This window comes from Syngnathus acus, chromosome 2 (assembly GCF_901709675.1).
Source record: "Syngnathus acus chromosome 2, fSynAcu1.2, whole genome shotgun sequence".
Classification (NCBI taxonomy): domain Eukaryota; kingdom Metazoa; phylum Chordata; class Actinopteri; order Syngnathiformes; family Syngnathidae; genus Syngnathus; species Syngnathus acus.
Window position 1 is genome coordinate 141698 of NC_051088.1, and position 20164 is coordinate 161861.

At 42.9% G+C, this 20164-nt stretch overlaps 1 protein-coding gene across 1 annotated transcript in view; it reads right to left on the bottom strand.

Moving 5' to 3' along the window:
• Positions 1–214: 214 nt before the first annotated feature.
• The window catches only part of LOC119116549 (G-protein coupled receptor 37-like 1), a 38365-nt gene continuing 18415 nt past the window's right edge, over positions 215–20164 (bottom strand). Inside the window, exons 6-7 of the mRNA XM_037242007.1 lie at positions 1708–2010; positions 215–442 (exon numbers count right to left, since the gene is read on the bottom strand). Of these exons, the coding sequence (XP_037097902.1) occupies positions 215–442; positions 1708–2010 (531 nt within the window). The remainder of the gene's footprint in view (positions 443–1707; positions 2011–20164) is intronic.

A 20164-nucleotide genomic window follows, 5' to 3' on the forward strand; every position in this document is an offset into this window, starting at 1 on the left:
AATAAGAAGGGTACCTGACATAAAAAGACATTCTTAACAAAAGATCAAAGGTGTTCTAGGGAATTTTAGTCTATGGATGTAGACCCGACAGAAGTACATATGCATTTCACTACTTTTTGCTCAGAGACAGGGCTTTTGGGAGAAGCTGAGCTTCCGTTGCAGTCTGAGAGCAATCAACACTAGTATAGATGTTCATATTAAATCATCACCTACCTTACACGCAGATAGTGTACACTAGTGCTAATGCTAACAACGTGCAGTTGAGCTGCCGTTCCAGCGCCTCGTGATCATGTCGCTTATGACTGGAAGATGGGTTATCATGGCTACACTGTTTGTGAGCAGAGCTGGAGTCACTGTGCATGTTGCGGGTCGCCATTTGGCAGAGGACGGTGAAGAGCACGGGCCGGCAGAAGTAACAGCCAAAAGTCCACCACAAGCGGGCCTGGGAAAAGTATCAAGATAACACTCTGCCAGTACTGAAAAACCAAGGTTTTTATAGTAAACAAAAACAAATGAATATGTTTAATTAATGACAACAAACTGAAAGTATATTTCATGTTTATAAAACTTACCATAATTACAGCTGTGAGCGTAGGGCCCATGAATATATTTAGTTAATGACAACAAACTGAAACTATATTTTATGTTTATAAAACTTACCATAATCACGGCTGCGAGCTACTACAAAGGGCCAGCCTGTACGTGTTAGGGAACTGGCATGTAAGGATACAGGCACATTGGAATTGGAATTTTTTGAAAATGAATGCAAATGAATACATCAGAATAAAAAATAGTTCAATATGACTTCTATAAAGGGCAAAAATGTGGCAAAATTTTAAAGCAGCACCTGCAACACCTGCCACTCGACCACGCCCCTAATCAAGAAATCACCCACACCTGTCACTGGCTTATTAGTCTCCCTATTTAAAGCCATCCAGTCACTCCTTAGTGATGCCACTCGTTTGCACACTGTGTCCTGTCCGCCTGACTCCCATTGCCGACCTAGCCCGGTCTCGCCTTGCTTGCGTCCTGACCACCTGCCGTTACTGACCTCGTCTTGCTCGCCGCCTGTCCCGGCCGCCTGCTCGTCCTAAACTCCTCTACGCGCTGCCCTGCTGCGCGCACGCCCTGCCCTACTGCGTGCTTGCTCTGCTGCTTTTCCCACCAGGGGGTGTCCAGCCCTCAGCCAGCCACAGAGACGTGCTCGAACGCGACACCGCCCGTCACGTCCGCCAGCCATCACCCAGCGACGCCAGCGCACCAACTTGACCACGGCTCCGGCGCTACACCGTCTCTTCCCCTTCAACAATAAAGTCTGTGTCGCTCTGCATCTGGTTTTACTGCCTGATCCGTCACAAGTTCAGAGTGTAATGTTTGTAGTCAAAGCAAACCCAAATTTCAAGTACACTCAACATTTTTCTAATTGTGCATGATGACTTGAAAATATTGCAGGGCCCAATGAGTGTGCAAATTTTGGTGAGTTTTGATGTATAGTTAGGCCCCCAAAAAATGCAATTCATTGTGGCAAAATTAATAGAAAATCACAAGAAGACTTTTTACAAAAACAACAGAGGCCTCTTTGTGGTTGCTGCTCAGGAACCAATAAAAACTGACCAACTGAAAATCTAAATCTCGTACAACCTGGTTGTAAACATATTCACAGCCTCTGGGTGGGTGTGTCGACTGACAAAGTGGGTATGGTCTCACCTGATGATACCTGTGTAGCAGCGAGTGTAGGGAGTCCGGCAGGAGGAGGGATGGAGGTGAGGAGACACTGCTGGAGCAGGAATCAGTGGTGGTGGCGGTGGTGGTGGTCCTTGCAACTTGCCATAAAAAGAGCTCAGGACTCGCCAGCAGCACCGCGGCGACCCATACCATGGCCAGCTTGATCAGCACCGAGCGACAACGCTCCACACGCCGCATCTTTGATTGTGAAGAGCTGGTGGCGGCGTGGAAACGGTTTATTCCCAGAGTGCACAGTGTGAAGGAAGTGACACCCAGAGACACAACCTGAGAGATACCACGGGCAGTAGATCAATCGCCAATGTCAGTATTTAAGCATGATGATGACATTTAACACGCTTACAAAAAGCATCCCAAAAGACCACATTCACACAAGATTCTGTTGACACAAGATCATGGCCTACTACATGCCTTAATGCCTCAGCCCAAAGCGATTATTCAGCTGACATTAGCTGTTTTTTGTATCAGTATCAGCACATTACACATTAAGTCAAACATTGCATACCCCTCCACACACAAACATTCCAATGTTCTGCCTCCAATTCTTATCATCCTGCGTGTTGAGGTACCAAAAAAGAATGACTAAAATCCCTGTAAATGGCGGTATCAGCACAGCAATTAAGTAGAACAGGGGTCTCAAACTCCAGTCCTCGGGGGCCGCATTCCTACGTTTTCCAAGTTTCCCTCGTTAAACACACCTGATTCAAATGATCAGTTCATCCTCACGTTCTGCAGGAGCCTGATAATTGAATCAGGTGTGTTTAACGAGGGAAACTTGGAAAACATGTAGGAATGCGGCCCCCGAGGACTGGAGTTTGAGACCCCTGAAGTAGAATATAAAGATCAACTCACAAATCTCGGCTTGTCATCACAATTACCAATCACCAGCTTTGCCACAGATGTTAGTATATGACCGCAAACGAGAGGAGGTATTTGAGTCGACAGGATAACACGACGAACCTCCCCAGCGGCGGCTAGCTAGCATCGAGGCCCAGCAGCGGCTTCCTCTAGCCCAGTCCTTCTCAAATAGTGGGGCGCGGAGCGATGCCAGGGGGGGGGCATGTGACCTCGGGAACATACTTTTTTTGGCGTACTAGAATGAAGTGTAATTGCACATCCACTCAGTGGGTGGGAGTGGCGCACTCATTTTCAGAGTTTGCGCAGGGAGTTGCGGTATTTTTGCACCAAACAAGAGCACACAGCACAGAGCAAGAGATGTAAAAATTCAACGAACAAACTCTTCAGCAACACAATGAAAAAATATTTGATAGGAGTGAAAAGAAAGGCGGAGAGGGACACAGATAATGAGACAAACGTAAGTCTCCCGAAAGCCAAGACAAGGAAATATGACCAAGCGTATGTAGCGCTTGGCTTCACTGTTACTACGGTGGGAGACGAGGAAAGACTGGTATGTTCAAGGTATGTTTAAAAATGTTGGCAGCGGACAGTATGAAGCCAAATAAATTAAGGCGGCACTTAAAGTCATTGTACCCCAATCACGCTGATAAGCCGCTTGAATTTTTTCAGCGAAAACGTGCCGAATATTGCCAACAATCGTCCCGCTTTGTGAGTGCTACTTCAGTAAACCAGCGAGCACTGTTCGCATTGTATAAAGTGGCATACCAAATTGCTCAGTGCAAAAAAAAAACACCATAGCAGAGGAACTGATACTCCCTGCAGCACCACGCCTCCCTTGCCAACATGAAAAGGGGAAAAACAAATTCAATTGTTTTTATTATAAAGTCATTTTCCTTTTAATTTCAATAGTTTTGTATCATTTTGAACCAAAATCACTGAATTTTTATAGTTATTTTAAAACCGAAGACGATTCGGTCGGAGGAGCCAACTTCCTGCCTCGCCTCCTCTGAGGATTGCGTAATCACACGGCTGCCTATGTTGACAGGCTATGCAGTTAGACTGAACTGCTCTCTGTCTTTATGTCGCTGTTTAAGTGTTCAAACACTGTGGGTATATTAACTAATTTTCGTAGTTGATGTATATAATATGTAATGTTTTTTGTCATCTGTCTGTAACGTCGTGTTTCTTTAGATGAACAAAACGGCTTTGAACAGAGACCTTACGGAGGCTACGAAAAAAAGGTTCTCCAGCCTTATGGCAGGGAGTGCTAGTGATCCCGGGATGCTTCATGCACCTCCCTGTAGAATAAGAGATCTCCAGTTCAAATTTACAGTGAACAACTGAGGAGCAGTCCTCCATTTATTTCGTTTTACATTCGTTTTTTTTTTTCTCCGTTTTTACATTTCGTTTTACAATGGAGGATTACATATCCAAACGATTTTCAACTATGGATTTTCGGTCGAAGCAGAAGGTCATCAGTAAAGGAAGACCAACTCCGAAGTTAAAAGGTTTGATTCGGACAACGGGACTTCGGAGCATGTCTTTTCAAATGGAGTGGTACGCACGATAGAAAACAAGTTTTTGATTCCATGTGCTTTCTTGAGTGTTTTTATGTGTGAAGACTGCTGCTATGAGATTTTAATTAAAATAGTTCAAATTAAATAATGAATAAGCCACACTAGAGCAGCGTTCCCCAACCTTTTTTGTGACACGGTTAGGTGCCGGACAAATTTTACCGGGAAAGGGGGGGGGGGTGTTGACGTCAGTGCCTCCCCAGTCATGAACCTCACCGCACGTCACTGGCCTGCAGCATTAGACATCGTCTCTGTCATTCTGGACGCGTGAAAAACTGTCCCTCTGTCCAATTACTCTGTCGCCAGACGTATAAATGACATTGCCAACGATCTCAAAGAACAGCTGGTCGAGAAACTCAAAGACAAAAGTTTTGCCTTACAGTTTGATGAAGCAACTGACAGCAACAAAGACTGTTGTTGTTGTTGTTGTTGTAAATTTCCCCGCTGTGGGATGAATCAAGTTCTATCATCATCATCATTAACCTTGACTTCCTCATTTTGATTTACAAGAAAAAGCATCACAAATTGTTTTAATTTTTGTTTTGTTGGTCAGATTGTTTGTCATATTGTGCTCCTGAGTTAATGTTGCAGACACAAAGATGCCTAAAAAAGTAGAGAAGAAGCCAGAAGATGAGGGTGAGTACATGTCACCTAGCCAGGTGTCTGACCTGATGCAAAAACAGAAGGATATGTTTATGGCCCTCCTACAACAGCAGCAGGAGATTTTTAAAGGCTTCGTCCAACTTATGATGGATTCCACAAATAAAAGATTTGAGATTGTTATTAAAGACATCCAAGAGGTCAAGGCGAGTCTGCAATTCACCCAAAAAGAAGTGTATGACCTGAAGTCTTGCAACAACAAACAAACTGAAAAAGCCAACACAATGCAGGCTGTCATATTTAAAGTGTGTGGAAGTTTGCTATCTATGACTGACAAACTGGAATACCTGGAATGACAAACGAGAAGAAACAACCTGGTATTTGATGGAGTGGCAGAAGCACTAAGAGAAACCTGGGCTGATACAGAGGAGACAATCACAAACATTTTGAAAGAAAAACTCAAACTACCGCACAAGGTAAAAATAGAGAGAGCAAACCGTATAGGGAAACCTAGAGAAGGTGACAAACCAAGACCTGTAGTTGTTAAACTCCTCAGGTATAAAGACAGAGACGCCATATTGCAACGGACAAAAGCTCTTCAAGGCACAAGAATCTATTTCAATGAGGACTACACAGACTCCGTCAAAAGGAAAAGAAAAGAGCTTATGCCAGAGTTGAGAGCAGCAAGAGAAAGAGAAGACATTGCCTACCTACGAAACGACAGACTGATCATCCATCCACGCACCAGCACGCCCAAGCAGCACAACCAACCTTAGTACACTGAACAACGGACAATGGGTTACGTGAAGCACAAAACTCTGCATGACTCTGGACACTACACAGACACAGCACTCTGAATCACCAGCAATACTTAGAATTAATGAACTTCAACAGACTGAACTAAATACTTTCAACTACACAACCTACAAGCACCTAGACATTGGAAATTATATTGATCCGGAAAACAATTTTCTCTTGAACCTCAACAATGACTGCAACTACTATACAGATGAACAATACAAACGCACTTTTACGGCCGAAAACAAAATATCAAAAATTCACTTCAATAGCAGAAGTATGTATGCCAATTTTCAAAACATTAAGGACTATTTTACACAGCCCTTTAATGTTATTTTAATTTCTGAAACATGGTTTAATGACGAGAGAGGCATGGAATTTGAGATGGAAGGATACGAGTTGTTATACATGAATAATAGAGAATAGAGATAAGTAGAGCAAAAAGAAATATTGTGGTAAGCTGTATATACAGAACACCGGGATCAGACATAGACTTGCTTTGAAACTGGATGGAGGTACTCTTTACTATAACGAATCAGAAAATCACATTCATTGGGGGAGACTTAAACATAGACCTTTTAAATCCTAATAAACATAAGAAGACTGAAGATTTCATCAATACTCTATTCAGTACTGGTTTATACCCAAAGATTACTAGACCTAGCCGAATTACAGTGCAATCTGCAACCTTAATTGATAACATTTTCACAAATGAAATGGAAAACAACACAGTAAGTGGACTATTGGTGAATGACATCAATGACCATCTCCCAGTCTTTACAGTTTATAATGACATCAATAAACAGCACAAGGACAATAGGCCAATGTACAGAAGGGTTAAAACGGAAGACTCCATGAATGCACTAAAAAATGAGCTTTTGCAACAAAATTGGGATCTGATATATGAGGACACTGATACTAACAAAGCATATGATAAATTCCCAAGTATTTTTAAGACATTATATGATAAAAATTGCCCAATTAAAAGATACTGTAAAACCTACAAGTACAATGAGAATCAGTGGATGTCAAAGGGTCTGCGGAATGCCTGTAAAAAGAAAAATACATTATATAGGCAAATCATAAAGCATAGAACTAAGGAATTAGAAGATAAATATAAGAAGTATAAGAATAAGCTAACTAATATGTTAACTAAAAAAACATAAAGTGGATCTTTCGAAGCAAGGGAGGAAGCTACAAGGAACGGGTGTTTACCTAAATGAGCACCTCACTAAGAAGAATGCTGAGATAGCCTGGAACGCACGCAAACTGAAGAAGGAAAACAAGATTCTCGCAACGTGGGTCAGAAACTGTAAAGTATGGATTAAAACAAACGGAGCAACACCAGAAGATGTCAAAACTCTCGTTGTGAGTGAACTGGAGGAACTGAAGAAATATGGCCTGGTGGTGGGGGAACCAAACATCTACAATGGCTGAACTAATGATCATTAACTGGTACCTATGGACCCTCCGGACGAGAATAATGGATTACAGCGAAGTACAACAAGGCAAACAGAGACTGGCAGGGAGGACATCCATCTCAGGTAGACAGTTCCCTTACACCTTTCATGCCATCCAGTGACATTCTCACAAATGCAGGAATTTCTGTCCCACCGAATCTAGACTCTTTACTATTTAATTCATTTGACCTAGAGAATGCTAATGCTGGTATCTATGAGTCCTTCCTTAACCCAGATACAAATTACACTCCCTTAAAATCTGTTGAAATGTCATGTGAATATTTTTCTGAAGATATGTTTAACAAACTGTGCAATACTCCTCCTGGCCACTGCCAAACAAATGTATTCTCCACTGTCCACTTCAATGTACGGAGTATCTCTAAAAATTATGATGGTCTAAAAACCTATTTATCAACCTTAACACATTCTTTTTCAGTAATAGCTCTTACTGAAACTTGGATGGTTGATAATACATCTAGCTACCCTCTCTCTCACTACACTCCTATACATTCCTGTAGACCAAACAAGCAAGGTGGAGGAGTCTCACTGTATGTGATAGATAACTTCAATTTCTCTCCCAGAAAGGATCTAAGTGTCAACTTTGACATGACTGTAGCAGAATCTGTGTTTATAGAACTCTCATTTTGCTCACTTATAAACAACAAAAATGTGATAATTGGATGTATATATAGACCACCAGACTCTGATAAAATCACCTTCAATGAAGCCCTCGACTCTACTCTAGAAATCATAAACAAAGAAAACAAATTGTGTGTCTTACTTGGTGACTATAATATTAATTTGCTTGAAACTAAGCAGTCACATACAGCAGACTTCCTTAATACATTATATTCCAGTAACTTTTTCCCTCTTATCAACAAACCCTCCAGGATCACAAGCTCAACGGCCACTCTCATAGACAATATCCTATTTAATTCTCTAGACTACAAGATAACATCTGGCCTTTTGATCTGTGATGTATCCAACCATCTTCCTGTCTTCCATCTCATCCACAATGATAGTAGTCCTGAAATCAAACATCATATTGGTGATCAAATGAAATTCCGCAAATTTACTGAGAAAAACATGGTATCTTTTATATCTATCATCAGCTCTGTGTCATGGGATGAGGTTATCCTGTTGCAAGATGTCAACAAAGCCTATCACTCCTTTCTAACAATACTCACAAATGCATTAGAGTCCTCCTTTCCTTTAACTTCTAGTCGTAAAAATAACTCTAAGGGGAAACCATGGATAACGGATGAACTAAAAAAATCTTCACGTAAAAAAAATAAACTATATAGAAAATCTATTGCAAATCCCATCCCTATAAATATAGAAACATACAAGAAATATAAAAACAAATTTACAGTATTACTAAGGAAAAACAAACAAACTTACTATGCTGATAAATTTACACAAGCCTCCGGTGACATCAAAACAACATGGAATCTTATCAACCATTTATTACATCGCAAAAAATCAAAAACATCTACCCCAAGTGAGATGCTGGGGAAGAATAGAGCTCATTCAAACCTAATAGATATTTCTAATGGTTTCAATGATTTCTTTGTAAATGTTGGCGCTACCTTGGCATCTAGCTTCTCAACCTCTGATACAAGCCCCTGTTGCCTTATTAAAGGGCAGTTTCCTTCACTCTCCATTCTTGACCCTCATAGTGTTGAGGAAGTTTACAACATCGTCATGAGCTTGAAAAACTCGGCCCCTGGCCATGATGAGATCAGAAGCATACTTATTAAGAAAATCATTCATTCAATAATAATTCCACTAACACACATTTTCTCCTTATCTTTAAAATTTGGCATTGTACCCCAAGAATTAAAAATTGCTAAAGTCATTCCTATCTTCAAAGCTGGTGAGACTAATGAATATGGTAATTATCGACCTATATCCGTTCTTCCTTGCTTCTCCAAGATTCTAGAAAAAATGGTTTACTCAAGATTGGCAAAGCACCTAGAAACAAACAATATTCTCTATAAACATCAATACGGTTTCCGCAAAAAGTTTTCTACTGAGCATGCACTGCTTCAGCTTGCCAACCACATCTCAACAGCTCTTGACAATAAGAAATTCGCTCTTGGTGTCTTTCTAGATTTAAGCAAAGCATTTGATACTGTCGACCATAAGATCCTTATCGCTAAGCTAGAGAGATATGGAGTGAACGATTCTGCCCTGAAATGGTTCACAAACTATCTCGCCAACAGAGAACAATATGTATATATAAATGGTTGTTCTTCCAACAGATCTAAAATACTATTTGGGGTCCCGCAGGGCTCAATATTGGGTCCTCTATTATTTTTGGTGTACATAAATGATTTTTCCATGTCTTGTTCAAATTTTCTTCCTTTGTTATTTGCGGATGATACCAATCTCATTGCCACCCACAAGGAATTTAATTTCCTCATTGCAAGTGTGAATACTGAGTTGCACGCTGTTACAAAATGGTTCAAAATAAATAAGTTGTCACTCAATATAAAAAAATGTAACTTCATGATCTTCTGCAATATAAATAAATCTTACCCGAAAGAACAGATCAAAATTTACATAAATAATAACGAAATCCATCAAGTTACTAGCACTAAATTCCTAGGAGTTATAGTAGATAAACACTTAAACTGGTCTGAACACATTGATTTGGTTTGCAAAAGATCCATGAAAACGCTAGGTATTTTACGAAAAGTTTGTCCCTTGGTCCATCCGTCTGCTCATCTCACTCTGTATTATAGTTTCCTGTTTCCTTTACTCAATTACTGCAACATAGTCTGGGCAGCTACATATCCAACATACCTCAACAAATTACTCATCATACAAAAGAAGTTCCTAAAAATGATCTCTTTCTCAAATAGATATGAACCATCGGCACCATTGTTTAGAAATTATTCATTACTGCCAATTGATAAAGTAAATATTCATCAAACCTGTCTACTCACCCATAAATATATATATAGGAAACACTGTCTTCCAGCCACTTTTCATAATTTCTTCGCATTTGTATCTGATTTTCATTGTTATCCAACAAGACAGGGGGACAATCTCCACCCACCGTCCTGTCGAACATCACGCCATCAATATAATATCCATTTTAGAGGGCCCTCACTCTGGAATGAGCTACCAATCCATATCCGATCCATATCTTCACAGGTTGCTTTTAGAAAGCACCTGAAACACCACCTTCTTCACTCATGATCCTACCAGTCCAAAATTACTCCACCGCACTCAGCTGATCCATACTAAGAACATCAACTTAAACCACTATTTATACCCTGATTCTTCCTTGTTTTGTTATTTTCTGTTTGCAGTTCTTCTGCTCCCTCTTAGCTATTTCTTACCTGGTGTCTTTTTGATTGCTTCAACATCGCTAAGTGTCGAATTTGTTTCTCTTGTTTCTCATTTTGTATAGTGTATTTGTTTATGTATGTATACATACACATTCGTATATATGCATATATAAATATGACGAATTAATATTTAGCTAGTTATGCTTTTGTTTATTCATTTATATATATTTTTTTTCTTAAACACTTGAATGATATTTGATGACACAGCACTTTGTTTGTTGTGCACTTTGTTTATACAGGAGTGGAGCTCCTTACAAGCCCTAGGCTTCGTCTCCCTCCTTGCACTGTTATTTGTTATAATAATATGTGCTAAACAATAAACTAAACTAAACTAAATATATTAAGGAATTGCAAGAAATACTATTATAATAACTTCATCCATCCATCCATCTTCTTCCGCTTATCCGGGGTCGGGTCGCGGGGGCAGCAGCTTCAGGAGGGACTCCCAGACTGCCCTCTCCCCAGCCACTTCATCTAGCTCATCCCGGGGGATCCCAAGGCGCTCCCAGGCCAGCCGAGAGACATAGTCTCTCCAGCGCGTCCTGGGTCGTCCCCGTGGTCTCCTACCGGTGGGACATGCCCGGAACACCTCCCCAGGGAGGCGTCCAGGAGGCATCCTGATGAGATGCCCGAGCCACCTCATCTGGCTCCTCTCAACGTGGAGGAGTAGCGACTCTACTCCGAGTCTCTCCCGGATGACCGAACTTCTCACCCTATCTCTAAGGGAGAGCCCGGACATCCTGCGGAGAAAACTCATTTCGGCCGCTTGTATCCGGGATCTCGTTCTTTCGGTCACGACCCATAGCTCGTGACCATAGGTGAGGGTAGGAGCGTAAATCGACCGGTAAATTGAGAGCTTTGCCTTTTGGCTCAGCTCTCTCTTTAGCACGACGGACCGGTACAGAGTCCGCATTACTGCCGACGCTGCACCGATCCGCCTGTCGATCTCGCGCTCCATCCTCCCCTCACTCGTGAACAAGACCCCAAGATACTTAAACTCCTCCACTTGGGGCAGGATCTCATCCCCGATCCGGAGAGGGCATTCCACCCTTTTCCGATCGAGGACCATGGACTCGGATTTGGAGGTGCTGACCCTCATCCCGACCGCTTCACACTCGGCTGCGAACCGCTCCAGTGAGAGCTGGAGATCACGGCCTGAAGAAGCCAACAGCACAACGTCGTCTGCAAAAAGCAGAGACGCGATGCTGAGGTCCCCAAACCGGACACCCTCAACGCCTCGGCTGCACCTAGAAATTCTGTCCATAAAAATTATGAACAGAATCGGTGACAAAGGGCAGCCTTGGCGGAGTCCAACCCTCACTGGGAACGAATCCGACTTACTGCCGGAAATGCGGACCAAACTCTGGCATCGGTGATACAGGGACCGAACCGCCCTTATCAGTTGGCTCGGTACCCCGTACTCCCGAAAGCCACACTGTTCCTCCTGAATCCGAGGTTCGACCTCCCGACGGACCCTCCTCTCCAGCACCCCTGAATAGACCTTACCAGGGAGGCTGAGGAGTGTAATTCCCCTGTAATTGGAACACACCCTCCGGTCCCCCTTCTTAAAGAGGGGAACCACCACCCCAGTCTGCCAATCCAGAGGCACTGTCCCCGATGTCCACGCGATGCTGTAGAGACGTGTCAGCCATGACAGCCCCACAACATCCAGAGCCCTTAAGAAATCCGGGCGGATCTCATCCACCCCCGGGGCCTTGCCACCGAGGAGTTTTTTAACTACCTCAGTGACTTCAACCCCAGAGATTGGAGAGTCCGCCTCAGAGTCCCCAGGCCCTGCTTCCACAATGGAAGGCGTGTCGGTGGAATTGAGGAGGTCTTCGAAGTATTCTCCCCACCGACACACGACGTCCCGAGTCGAGGTCAGCAGCACGCCATCTCCACTGTAAACAGTGTTGACGTTGCACTGCTTCCCCCTCCTGAGACGCCGGATGGTGGACCAGAATTTCCTCGAAGCCGTCCGGAAGTCATTCTCCATGGCCTCGCCAAACTCCTCCCACGCCCGGGTTTTTGCCTCAGCAACCGCCGAAGCCGCGTTCCGCTTGGCCATCCGGTACCTGTCAGCTGCCTCCGGAGTCCCGCAGGCCAAAACGGCCCGATAGGACTCCTTCTTCAGCTTGACGGCATCCCTTACCGCCGGTGTCCACCAGCGGGTTCGGGGATTGCCGCCACGACAGGCACCAATGACCTTACGGCCACAGCTCCGGTCGGCCGCCTCAACAATGGAGGCGCGGAACAAGGTCCACTCGGACTCAATGTCCCCCGCCTCCCCCGGGATGTGGGAAAAGCTCTGCCGGAGGTGGAAGTTGAAGCTCTTCCTGACAGGGGATTCCGCCAGACGTTCCCAGCAGACCCTCACAGAACGTTTGGGTCTGCCAGGTCGGACCGGCATCTTCCCCCACCATCGGAGCCAACCCACCACCAGGTGGTGATCAGTTGACAGCTCCGCCCCTCTCTTCGCCCGAGTGTCCAAAACATGCGGCCGCAAATCCGATGACACGACTACAAAGTCGATCATCGAACTGCGGCCTAGGGTGTCCTGGTGCCAAGTGCACACATGGACACCCTTATGTTTGAACATGGTGTTCATTATAGAAAATCCGTGTCGAGCACAGAAGTCCAATAATAGAACACCGCTCGGGTTCAGATCGGGGGGGCCGTTCCTCCCAATCACGCCCTTCCAGGTCTCACTGTCATTGCCCACGTGAGCATTGAAGTCACCCAGTAGAACGATGGAGTCCCCAGAAGGAGCGCCCTCCAGCACTTCCTCCAGGGACTCCAAAAAGGGTGGGTACTCTGAGCTGCCGTTTGGTGCATAGACACAAACAACAGTCAGGACCCGTCCCCCCACCCGAAGGCGGAGGGAGGCTACCCTCTCGTTCACCGGGGTGAACCCCAATGTGCAGGCGCCCAGCCGGGGGGCAATAAGTATACCCACACCTGCTCGACGCCTCTCACCGTGGGCAACTCCAGAGTGGAAGAGAGTCCAGCCCCTCTCGAGAGGGCTTGTACCGGAACCCAAACTGTGCGTGGAGGCAAGTCCGACTATATCTAGTCGGAACTTTTCTGCCTCGCACACCAGCTCGGGCTCCTTTCCAGCCAGAGAGGTGACATTCCATGTCCCAAGAGCCAGCTTCTGCAGCCGGGGATCAGACCGCCAAGGTCCCTGCCTTTGGCCGCCGCCCAGTTTGCAATGCACCCGACCCCTTTGGCCCCTCCCACAGGTGGTGAGCCCATGGGAAGGGGGACCCACGTTTATAGTTATTATAATAACTTACTAGAAGATAACAAGCACAATATAAAAGGTATATGGAATATTCTAAATAGCGTAATTAGAAATAAATCTAGACATATTACCGTATTTTTCAGACTATAAATCGCGTTTTTTTCATAGTTTGGGTGGGGGGGCGACTTATACTCAAGAGTGACTTATATGTGAAATTATTCACAAATTTTTACTTGATCATTAACACATTACTTACTAGTATAGTTGATCACTTCTCATGTTATTTCACTTTAAACCGCATGAGGGCGCACTATGGCTGTGGAATAATTGGAGCCTCACTGACAATGAGTTCCATTCATTGACTTCTAGAGTAAGGAGATTTAATGATTTTGAAATGGTATCATCTGAAAACGGCCTTCAAAATAAAGCACCCTACCTCAAATCAAAGCACGGCTGAATAATATAAATAACATGGAGAATTCTTAACAAATACTGTAAATATCTTTTTAGAACAGCTTTTATTATTATAAAAAAATTAATAACAAGGCACAAGTGTACATACTGTAAATATGTTTTTAGAACTTTTTTATTATTATAAAGATTTTTCTATAACAAGGTATGTTAGGGTTTACAGATTATCTTCATCGTATGATTATGTTGGAATGTAACCTGTAATAATTTACCTAGCTTGTCCTGTTTTAACAAAAGTAGTAGACCAAAGTGCTAAGATCTTTTGAACTGATTGACTAGCTGCAGAGGAAGCAATCAAAGTTGCTTTGTTTACACAACGTCGTAAAAGACCCCCTGCTATGCTTTGATCAGCAGGCCAGGGGCTTCAACCCCATCCTGTCCACCCACACCCCCACTCTCAACCCCACTCTGTTTCTCTCAATAAAAACGCTCCTGCATGAGGCCAGAGTCAGACCTCATTCGATCATCGCTGTAAGCACAGCGACGAATGGACTCTCCACCTGCAGGTGTTTAAAAGGACTTACTTGTCTCCCGTGTGGTTCTTGCAAAATAAGTTAGCGTGAGCCCCACCCTAACATTTTGGTGCCGAAACCCGGGATCCTCATACCCGCCATCTGGCTGACGGAGCAGAACGTGCTGCATTGTCGACAAGCCAGCGTCCTTTAGGGGGACCTGGAAAAGAAAGTCCTGGGAAGAGAATTTCTTCGCTGGGCCAGCATCTTAGGTCTGCCTTCGTCTGACAGAGGTGGATTGACGGGATCCGGCAGTGCAACGAACCAGGGGACAGGTAAGTTAAAGCCCTAAAGTTACGAGTAAAAAAATAAAATAAAATAATTAAAGGTGCACGGGATATAGCTTGGGTACAAGTCCCAGGGGAAGAAACAGGCTAAGAAAAGGAGAGCTTCTTTTTCGTTCATCGAAGAAGTGCGTAGATTCTTCTTTGTCTGTTTTTCCAAGCTGAGGGATCGGGCTTGGGTTAGAGTCCCAATGGAAGGAACGTGCTAAGAAACACGGAGCTTCTTTTTTGTGAATCAAAGAAGAGTGTAGATTTTTCTTTGTACGTTTTTCCGGCCAAAGTTAAACACACCTGATTCAAATGACCAGTTCGTCCTCACTTTCAGCAGGAGCCTGATTAATTGAATCAGGTGTGTTTAACGAGGGAAACTTGGAAAACATGTAGGGATTCGGCCCCCGAGGAAAGGATCTTGACACCCCTGGCGTAGATTCTTTTTTTTTGTCCGTTTTTCCAAGCTGTTTGGGAGGGTTTTACACCCATCCTGGATAGGCCTAGAAATAAAAAGCGCTGGAGTTTTTGTGGTTGAGTGTGACTGGTAGGGTAAATTGACTAAATAGCAGTTCTAGCATTGATCCACGGCAATAACACAGGCTAGTAATTTGTTGAAAGGTCAATTTAAACCTGCATTGAGGATCCTCAAAGAAAGAAAAATGTTTTGAAAAAAAATTGTATAAACCTAAAAAATACCAAATTAAGATGGGAAACAAGAACGGTAAACCTCTAGCTCTTGAAGAAGATGAGAAGTTCATGGCGAGTAAATTTCTTAATTGTATGCAATACATGCCGAAGTGGAAGAAAAAGTATGGAGTAGAAGGGAAGTTGAAAGTTGAAGTGTGGAAGATAGTGGTTGATGTTTTGGAGGAGAGTGTAGATAGGACGACAAAGGGACTGAAAAAGAAAAGAAAAGAGAGAGAGTTGAATTGTGCTAGAATGTGGTTGAAAGCTTCACAAGAGAGAAGGGAACAAATTCAAAAGACAAAAAATAGATTTGAAAAAGAATTCTGGGTGCACAGTGGCATCCCATTCGATGATGCAGCTGAGAGTGCTTGTCAGCAACATCTTAAAAATGCGCTCCTCACTGGTTTCCCCCCCGACTTAGGCAACTGGGTGAGGAAACACTTGGTAGAAGTGGATACTGCTACTGTTACAACAGCTATGCAGTGGGCCAGACATGCTGAAAAAGCGATCCAAAAAGGCAAAGGTTTTGATGTATTTCATCTAGATGATGATGGTAATGATCTAGATGAAGATACAACGATCTTCTTCCAAAGTTCTCAAAGGGGCAGAGGAAGAGTTGGAGGCCAACGAGGTCGCAGGCCGCCCTATAATTCAAAACCCCCATCAGATTCTGACAACTGTTGGAACTGTGGGAAACGTGGACACTGGTCAAAAGAGTGTTTTAGAAAAAAACAATGCCAATCAAAGTCAAATTTTCAGCATGACAAGCTTCCTCCCCTTTGACCGCTCATGCTAATACAGAGAAAGAAAGAATAAGATGCCCATATGACAGCAAAACATGTCATTGTCAGATTATTAGAAATTTTTTTGGATTATTAGAGCTCCTGTCCATACAAGAAGTATGACGATGCTGTTTGTATGCCCAATGACAAATGACCTGAGCTCAAATTGTGTGCACACTAAAGTTAAAATTTGCAAAATAAATGGAAAATAATTACAAATAGCTTCTAAAAGTAAAATAGAGAATAAATCTGACAAGTAAGACGAGCAAAAAGGTGTTCTTAGTGCGTTCTATGTGTTCTTATATGTTGTGCGTCATCCTTTTGTGCTGGTGTGTGTGTGCGTGTGCGCGCAGAGGATCCTCATGAATGTTGTGTATATGTGTATGAGTGAGATGTGTGTTCTATGGAAGAAATCAGTAATGGAGAATGTTCAGGAGGCTGTTGAGGAATAATAGGGAAATTGAGAAGTGGATGATGGTGTGTTTAAGTTGGTTGGAGAAACTAAGATGAGCAGTGTGTGGCAGTAGAGAAAATAAGACGTGTGTGGCAGAAAGTGACTAGAACGGTGGTTTGATAGGATGAGAATAAGAGACAGCAAATGTTGTGTAGAAAACAGTGAAAGATGTCGAATGTGAACATGATGAAGGGGGCAACAGCAAAGTTGGCCTGCCCTTTGAGAGGGTGAGACTGATAAGCGTGCCTGCGCTCGCACGTAGTCGCGGGGCGGGGCTGTGCGCGTGGGCCTGTGCTATGCTCGTGTGGGCGGTGGGCCGGCATCATGATTGTTGCAGGAAATGGCCAGCCTGTGACCAATCAACACTGATGCCGCGCCCCCCCCCTCGCACGGGGGGTGCTATGGCTGCGGGCGAAGCAGGGAAAGTGTGAGTTTCTCAGAGAATGTTTGAATATTTGAAGCAGGGTGATGCTTCAGGAAGATGTGACAATATTTGCATGAAGGATAAAAGGAACTGATGAGAAAAAAACGTATAACCAAAACGTCAAAATAGAGGATGACGTTTGCGCAGCGTTGTTTGTTGGTATTGTTTGTGAGCTGTGTCTCTGCTGTTTTCGTGTTGTCTGTGTGCTGTAAGTGTTATGTGTTAAAAGGATGAAATTGGCTAATACAGGTGCACAAAAGAATTTCTTAGACTGTAGTCTATCTGATTTGCACCCCAAAACAAAAACGATTTTGTAAAAATAGGAAGTGAAAAAAAGCAAGTAATTTGTTTATGGGCAGAAACTGGTCCACACTGCATTAATGCCTAGCCTTGATGAAACAAAATTTGAGAGATGGAAAGAACTTGCTTTTTGGAATTGGATGAAGAAAAATTATGAAATAACAACATTTCAAAGCTAAATTTAAAATTTGAGAATAAGAGAGCGATTGAGTTAGTTAAAGTTAAGAAACAACAACAATTAACTATATTAATTTACTGGCAGTTATTTTGTTGATTTCTTTTTCTCGATTAGTGGATTGGTTTGTCACCTTGTGAAAGGAAAAATTCCGATACAAATGGGCAGCAATATTACCTGCCCATACAAATGAACCGATACAAATGGGCAGCGATATTGAGCCATGGTGTTGTCACATGGTGTTGACACATGGCTCAACAGGGGGGATGAAAGGGCAGTTCAGTCAGCTTTATACAACAGAGGAATTTGATTCATATTCAAAACATTTATAAAAAAAAAAGAAGATTTTGTAGAGCTTGTTTAACATGTGCTAAACTCAATCCACAGGGTTATAATGCCTGGTCATAATAGATGCATTCTCAAAATGGATTGAATTGGCTTCAAAATAAACACTGAATGCCTTAACAGTGGCAAAAACGTTATGTAAAGAAATAATACTTTGTCAACAACCGCTGTAGATGTTAAAGAATGGAATTAATATCTCTAAAATGAATGTGGATAGTTTGTTTCAGGTGACTACAAGAGTTACTTACTACAATTGATTGCTAATGGCAAAACAAGCTGCAAAGACAGAAAAAATAATGAATGTCAGATGTATGGGTCTACGACCGATTCTTTATGTTGTACCGTTACCATTGACAAAAGATTGTGTGAAATCTGTCACGTCTACTGATTGTGAAATGTGCGACAGAGTGTTCTATATAATATCCGTTGGAAAAAAAAAAGAGAAAAGAAAAGAAACCATTGCTGTTAGAGAATGTAGTCAACCAAAATTGTATATGTATCGACATGCCAAGATCTGGGAAAAAGCTGGAAAAAACCAAAATGTCTTTAAATTTGAGAGGCGACGATGATCTGACTGAAATTGATGCAATTAGGGTCCCCAGAGGAGTTCCTGATTAATAAGAATTAATTAACCAAATTGCAGCGGGATGGGAGTCCTCCATTTGCTGCTGGTGTACGATGAACAAGAACGTTGACAGGATAAATTACATCCATTGCAACATGCAGAAGTTGGGCAAACGGACACAAGCGGGACTTGAGGCAGTGCACGACCAGCTAGCCACGCCTTCCCTAATGTCAATCCAGAACCGCAATGCTCTTGTTATGTTGTTGTCTGAGAAAGGAAGGGTCTGCGCAATGTTCAGAGAACAATGCTGCACCTTCATCCAGAACGACACCGCCCCTGATGGGAGCCTGACGAAGGCGATTGCAAGCCGGCAATCCCTCAACATGAGGATCAAAGAGCACTACAAGTGGATGACTGCTTTTGGGAAGTATAAAGCCCTTGTGTCCTCAATTACTGCTATACTCACTTTGTGTGGAGGTTGTTGTATTGCATGTCTGCGTGCTCTGTTTAATCGTCTCATCACTACAGCAATATCGCCCATGGAAGACAAGATAACCCCGGGTATGCCTAATGTCTGAACGCCAGCATGTTGATGATAACGATGATGATGATGCAATTTTTGCACTTGAGTTTACAGACTTTTTCCCAGATCTGTGTGTTTCCGAATGATAATGTCGAAACATTTATCCTTTTTGGTGTAAACTTATTTGTGCTCATACTTGTGATCCGATAACTGAAAATCGAGAGAAGTGGTTGTTTTTGGTAATGTAAAAATTGAGCAAATATGTGATAAACAATTAAAAATAATTTAAGTGAAGCCTTGGCCTGCCAGACCTGGAGGCCTTGTCTCTACGAGTTTATGACTTTCCTTTTATCTAGGTTCTTCCTCTTTAGTGACAGGGATGTCTTTTGATCCCTGTCAGCCATATGTATCCTTCCTGTCCTTATGTTATCTGTGTGTTTTTGTTCCTGTAAGAGGCCTTCACTAACAATGAGCAGTTTATTTGCATAGGCGAAATGTTCTTACTTGGTTCAAAGAAACTTCATTCCTTTTAGTTAACTGTAGGTTTGGTTCATAGATTGTTGTTGATCAGAACTGTTTTTCTTTGTTAAGTGTTATATACAGTTTGAAGTAGTTGCGTACAAGTTATCCTATATTTACTCAATGTTTGTTTAAGGAACTGCATACCAGTTACGTTACATTTACTTAATATTTGTTTTAGTGTTTAGGACAAGTTACTTATTATTATTGTGTGTTAATTTACCAAGTAGATAAAATTAGCCAAGGTTTAGTTGCATTGTGTCACGAACGGAGTGGAGGAATGGAGCGAGGACGACCAAATGCAGCTTGGACCAGGGTTTATTGCAGGAAACTCAAAAGACAAACACGGCAAACCGATGTGACTAAACAGCAAAACCAAAAGGACTGATCGCCAAAACGTGAAACAAAAGACAGGAACCAAACAAACCGCGTGACAGTGAGACATGCATTGTCCACACATCTCAGGTAATGCTCCGACATAGAGTGACACGCAAAC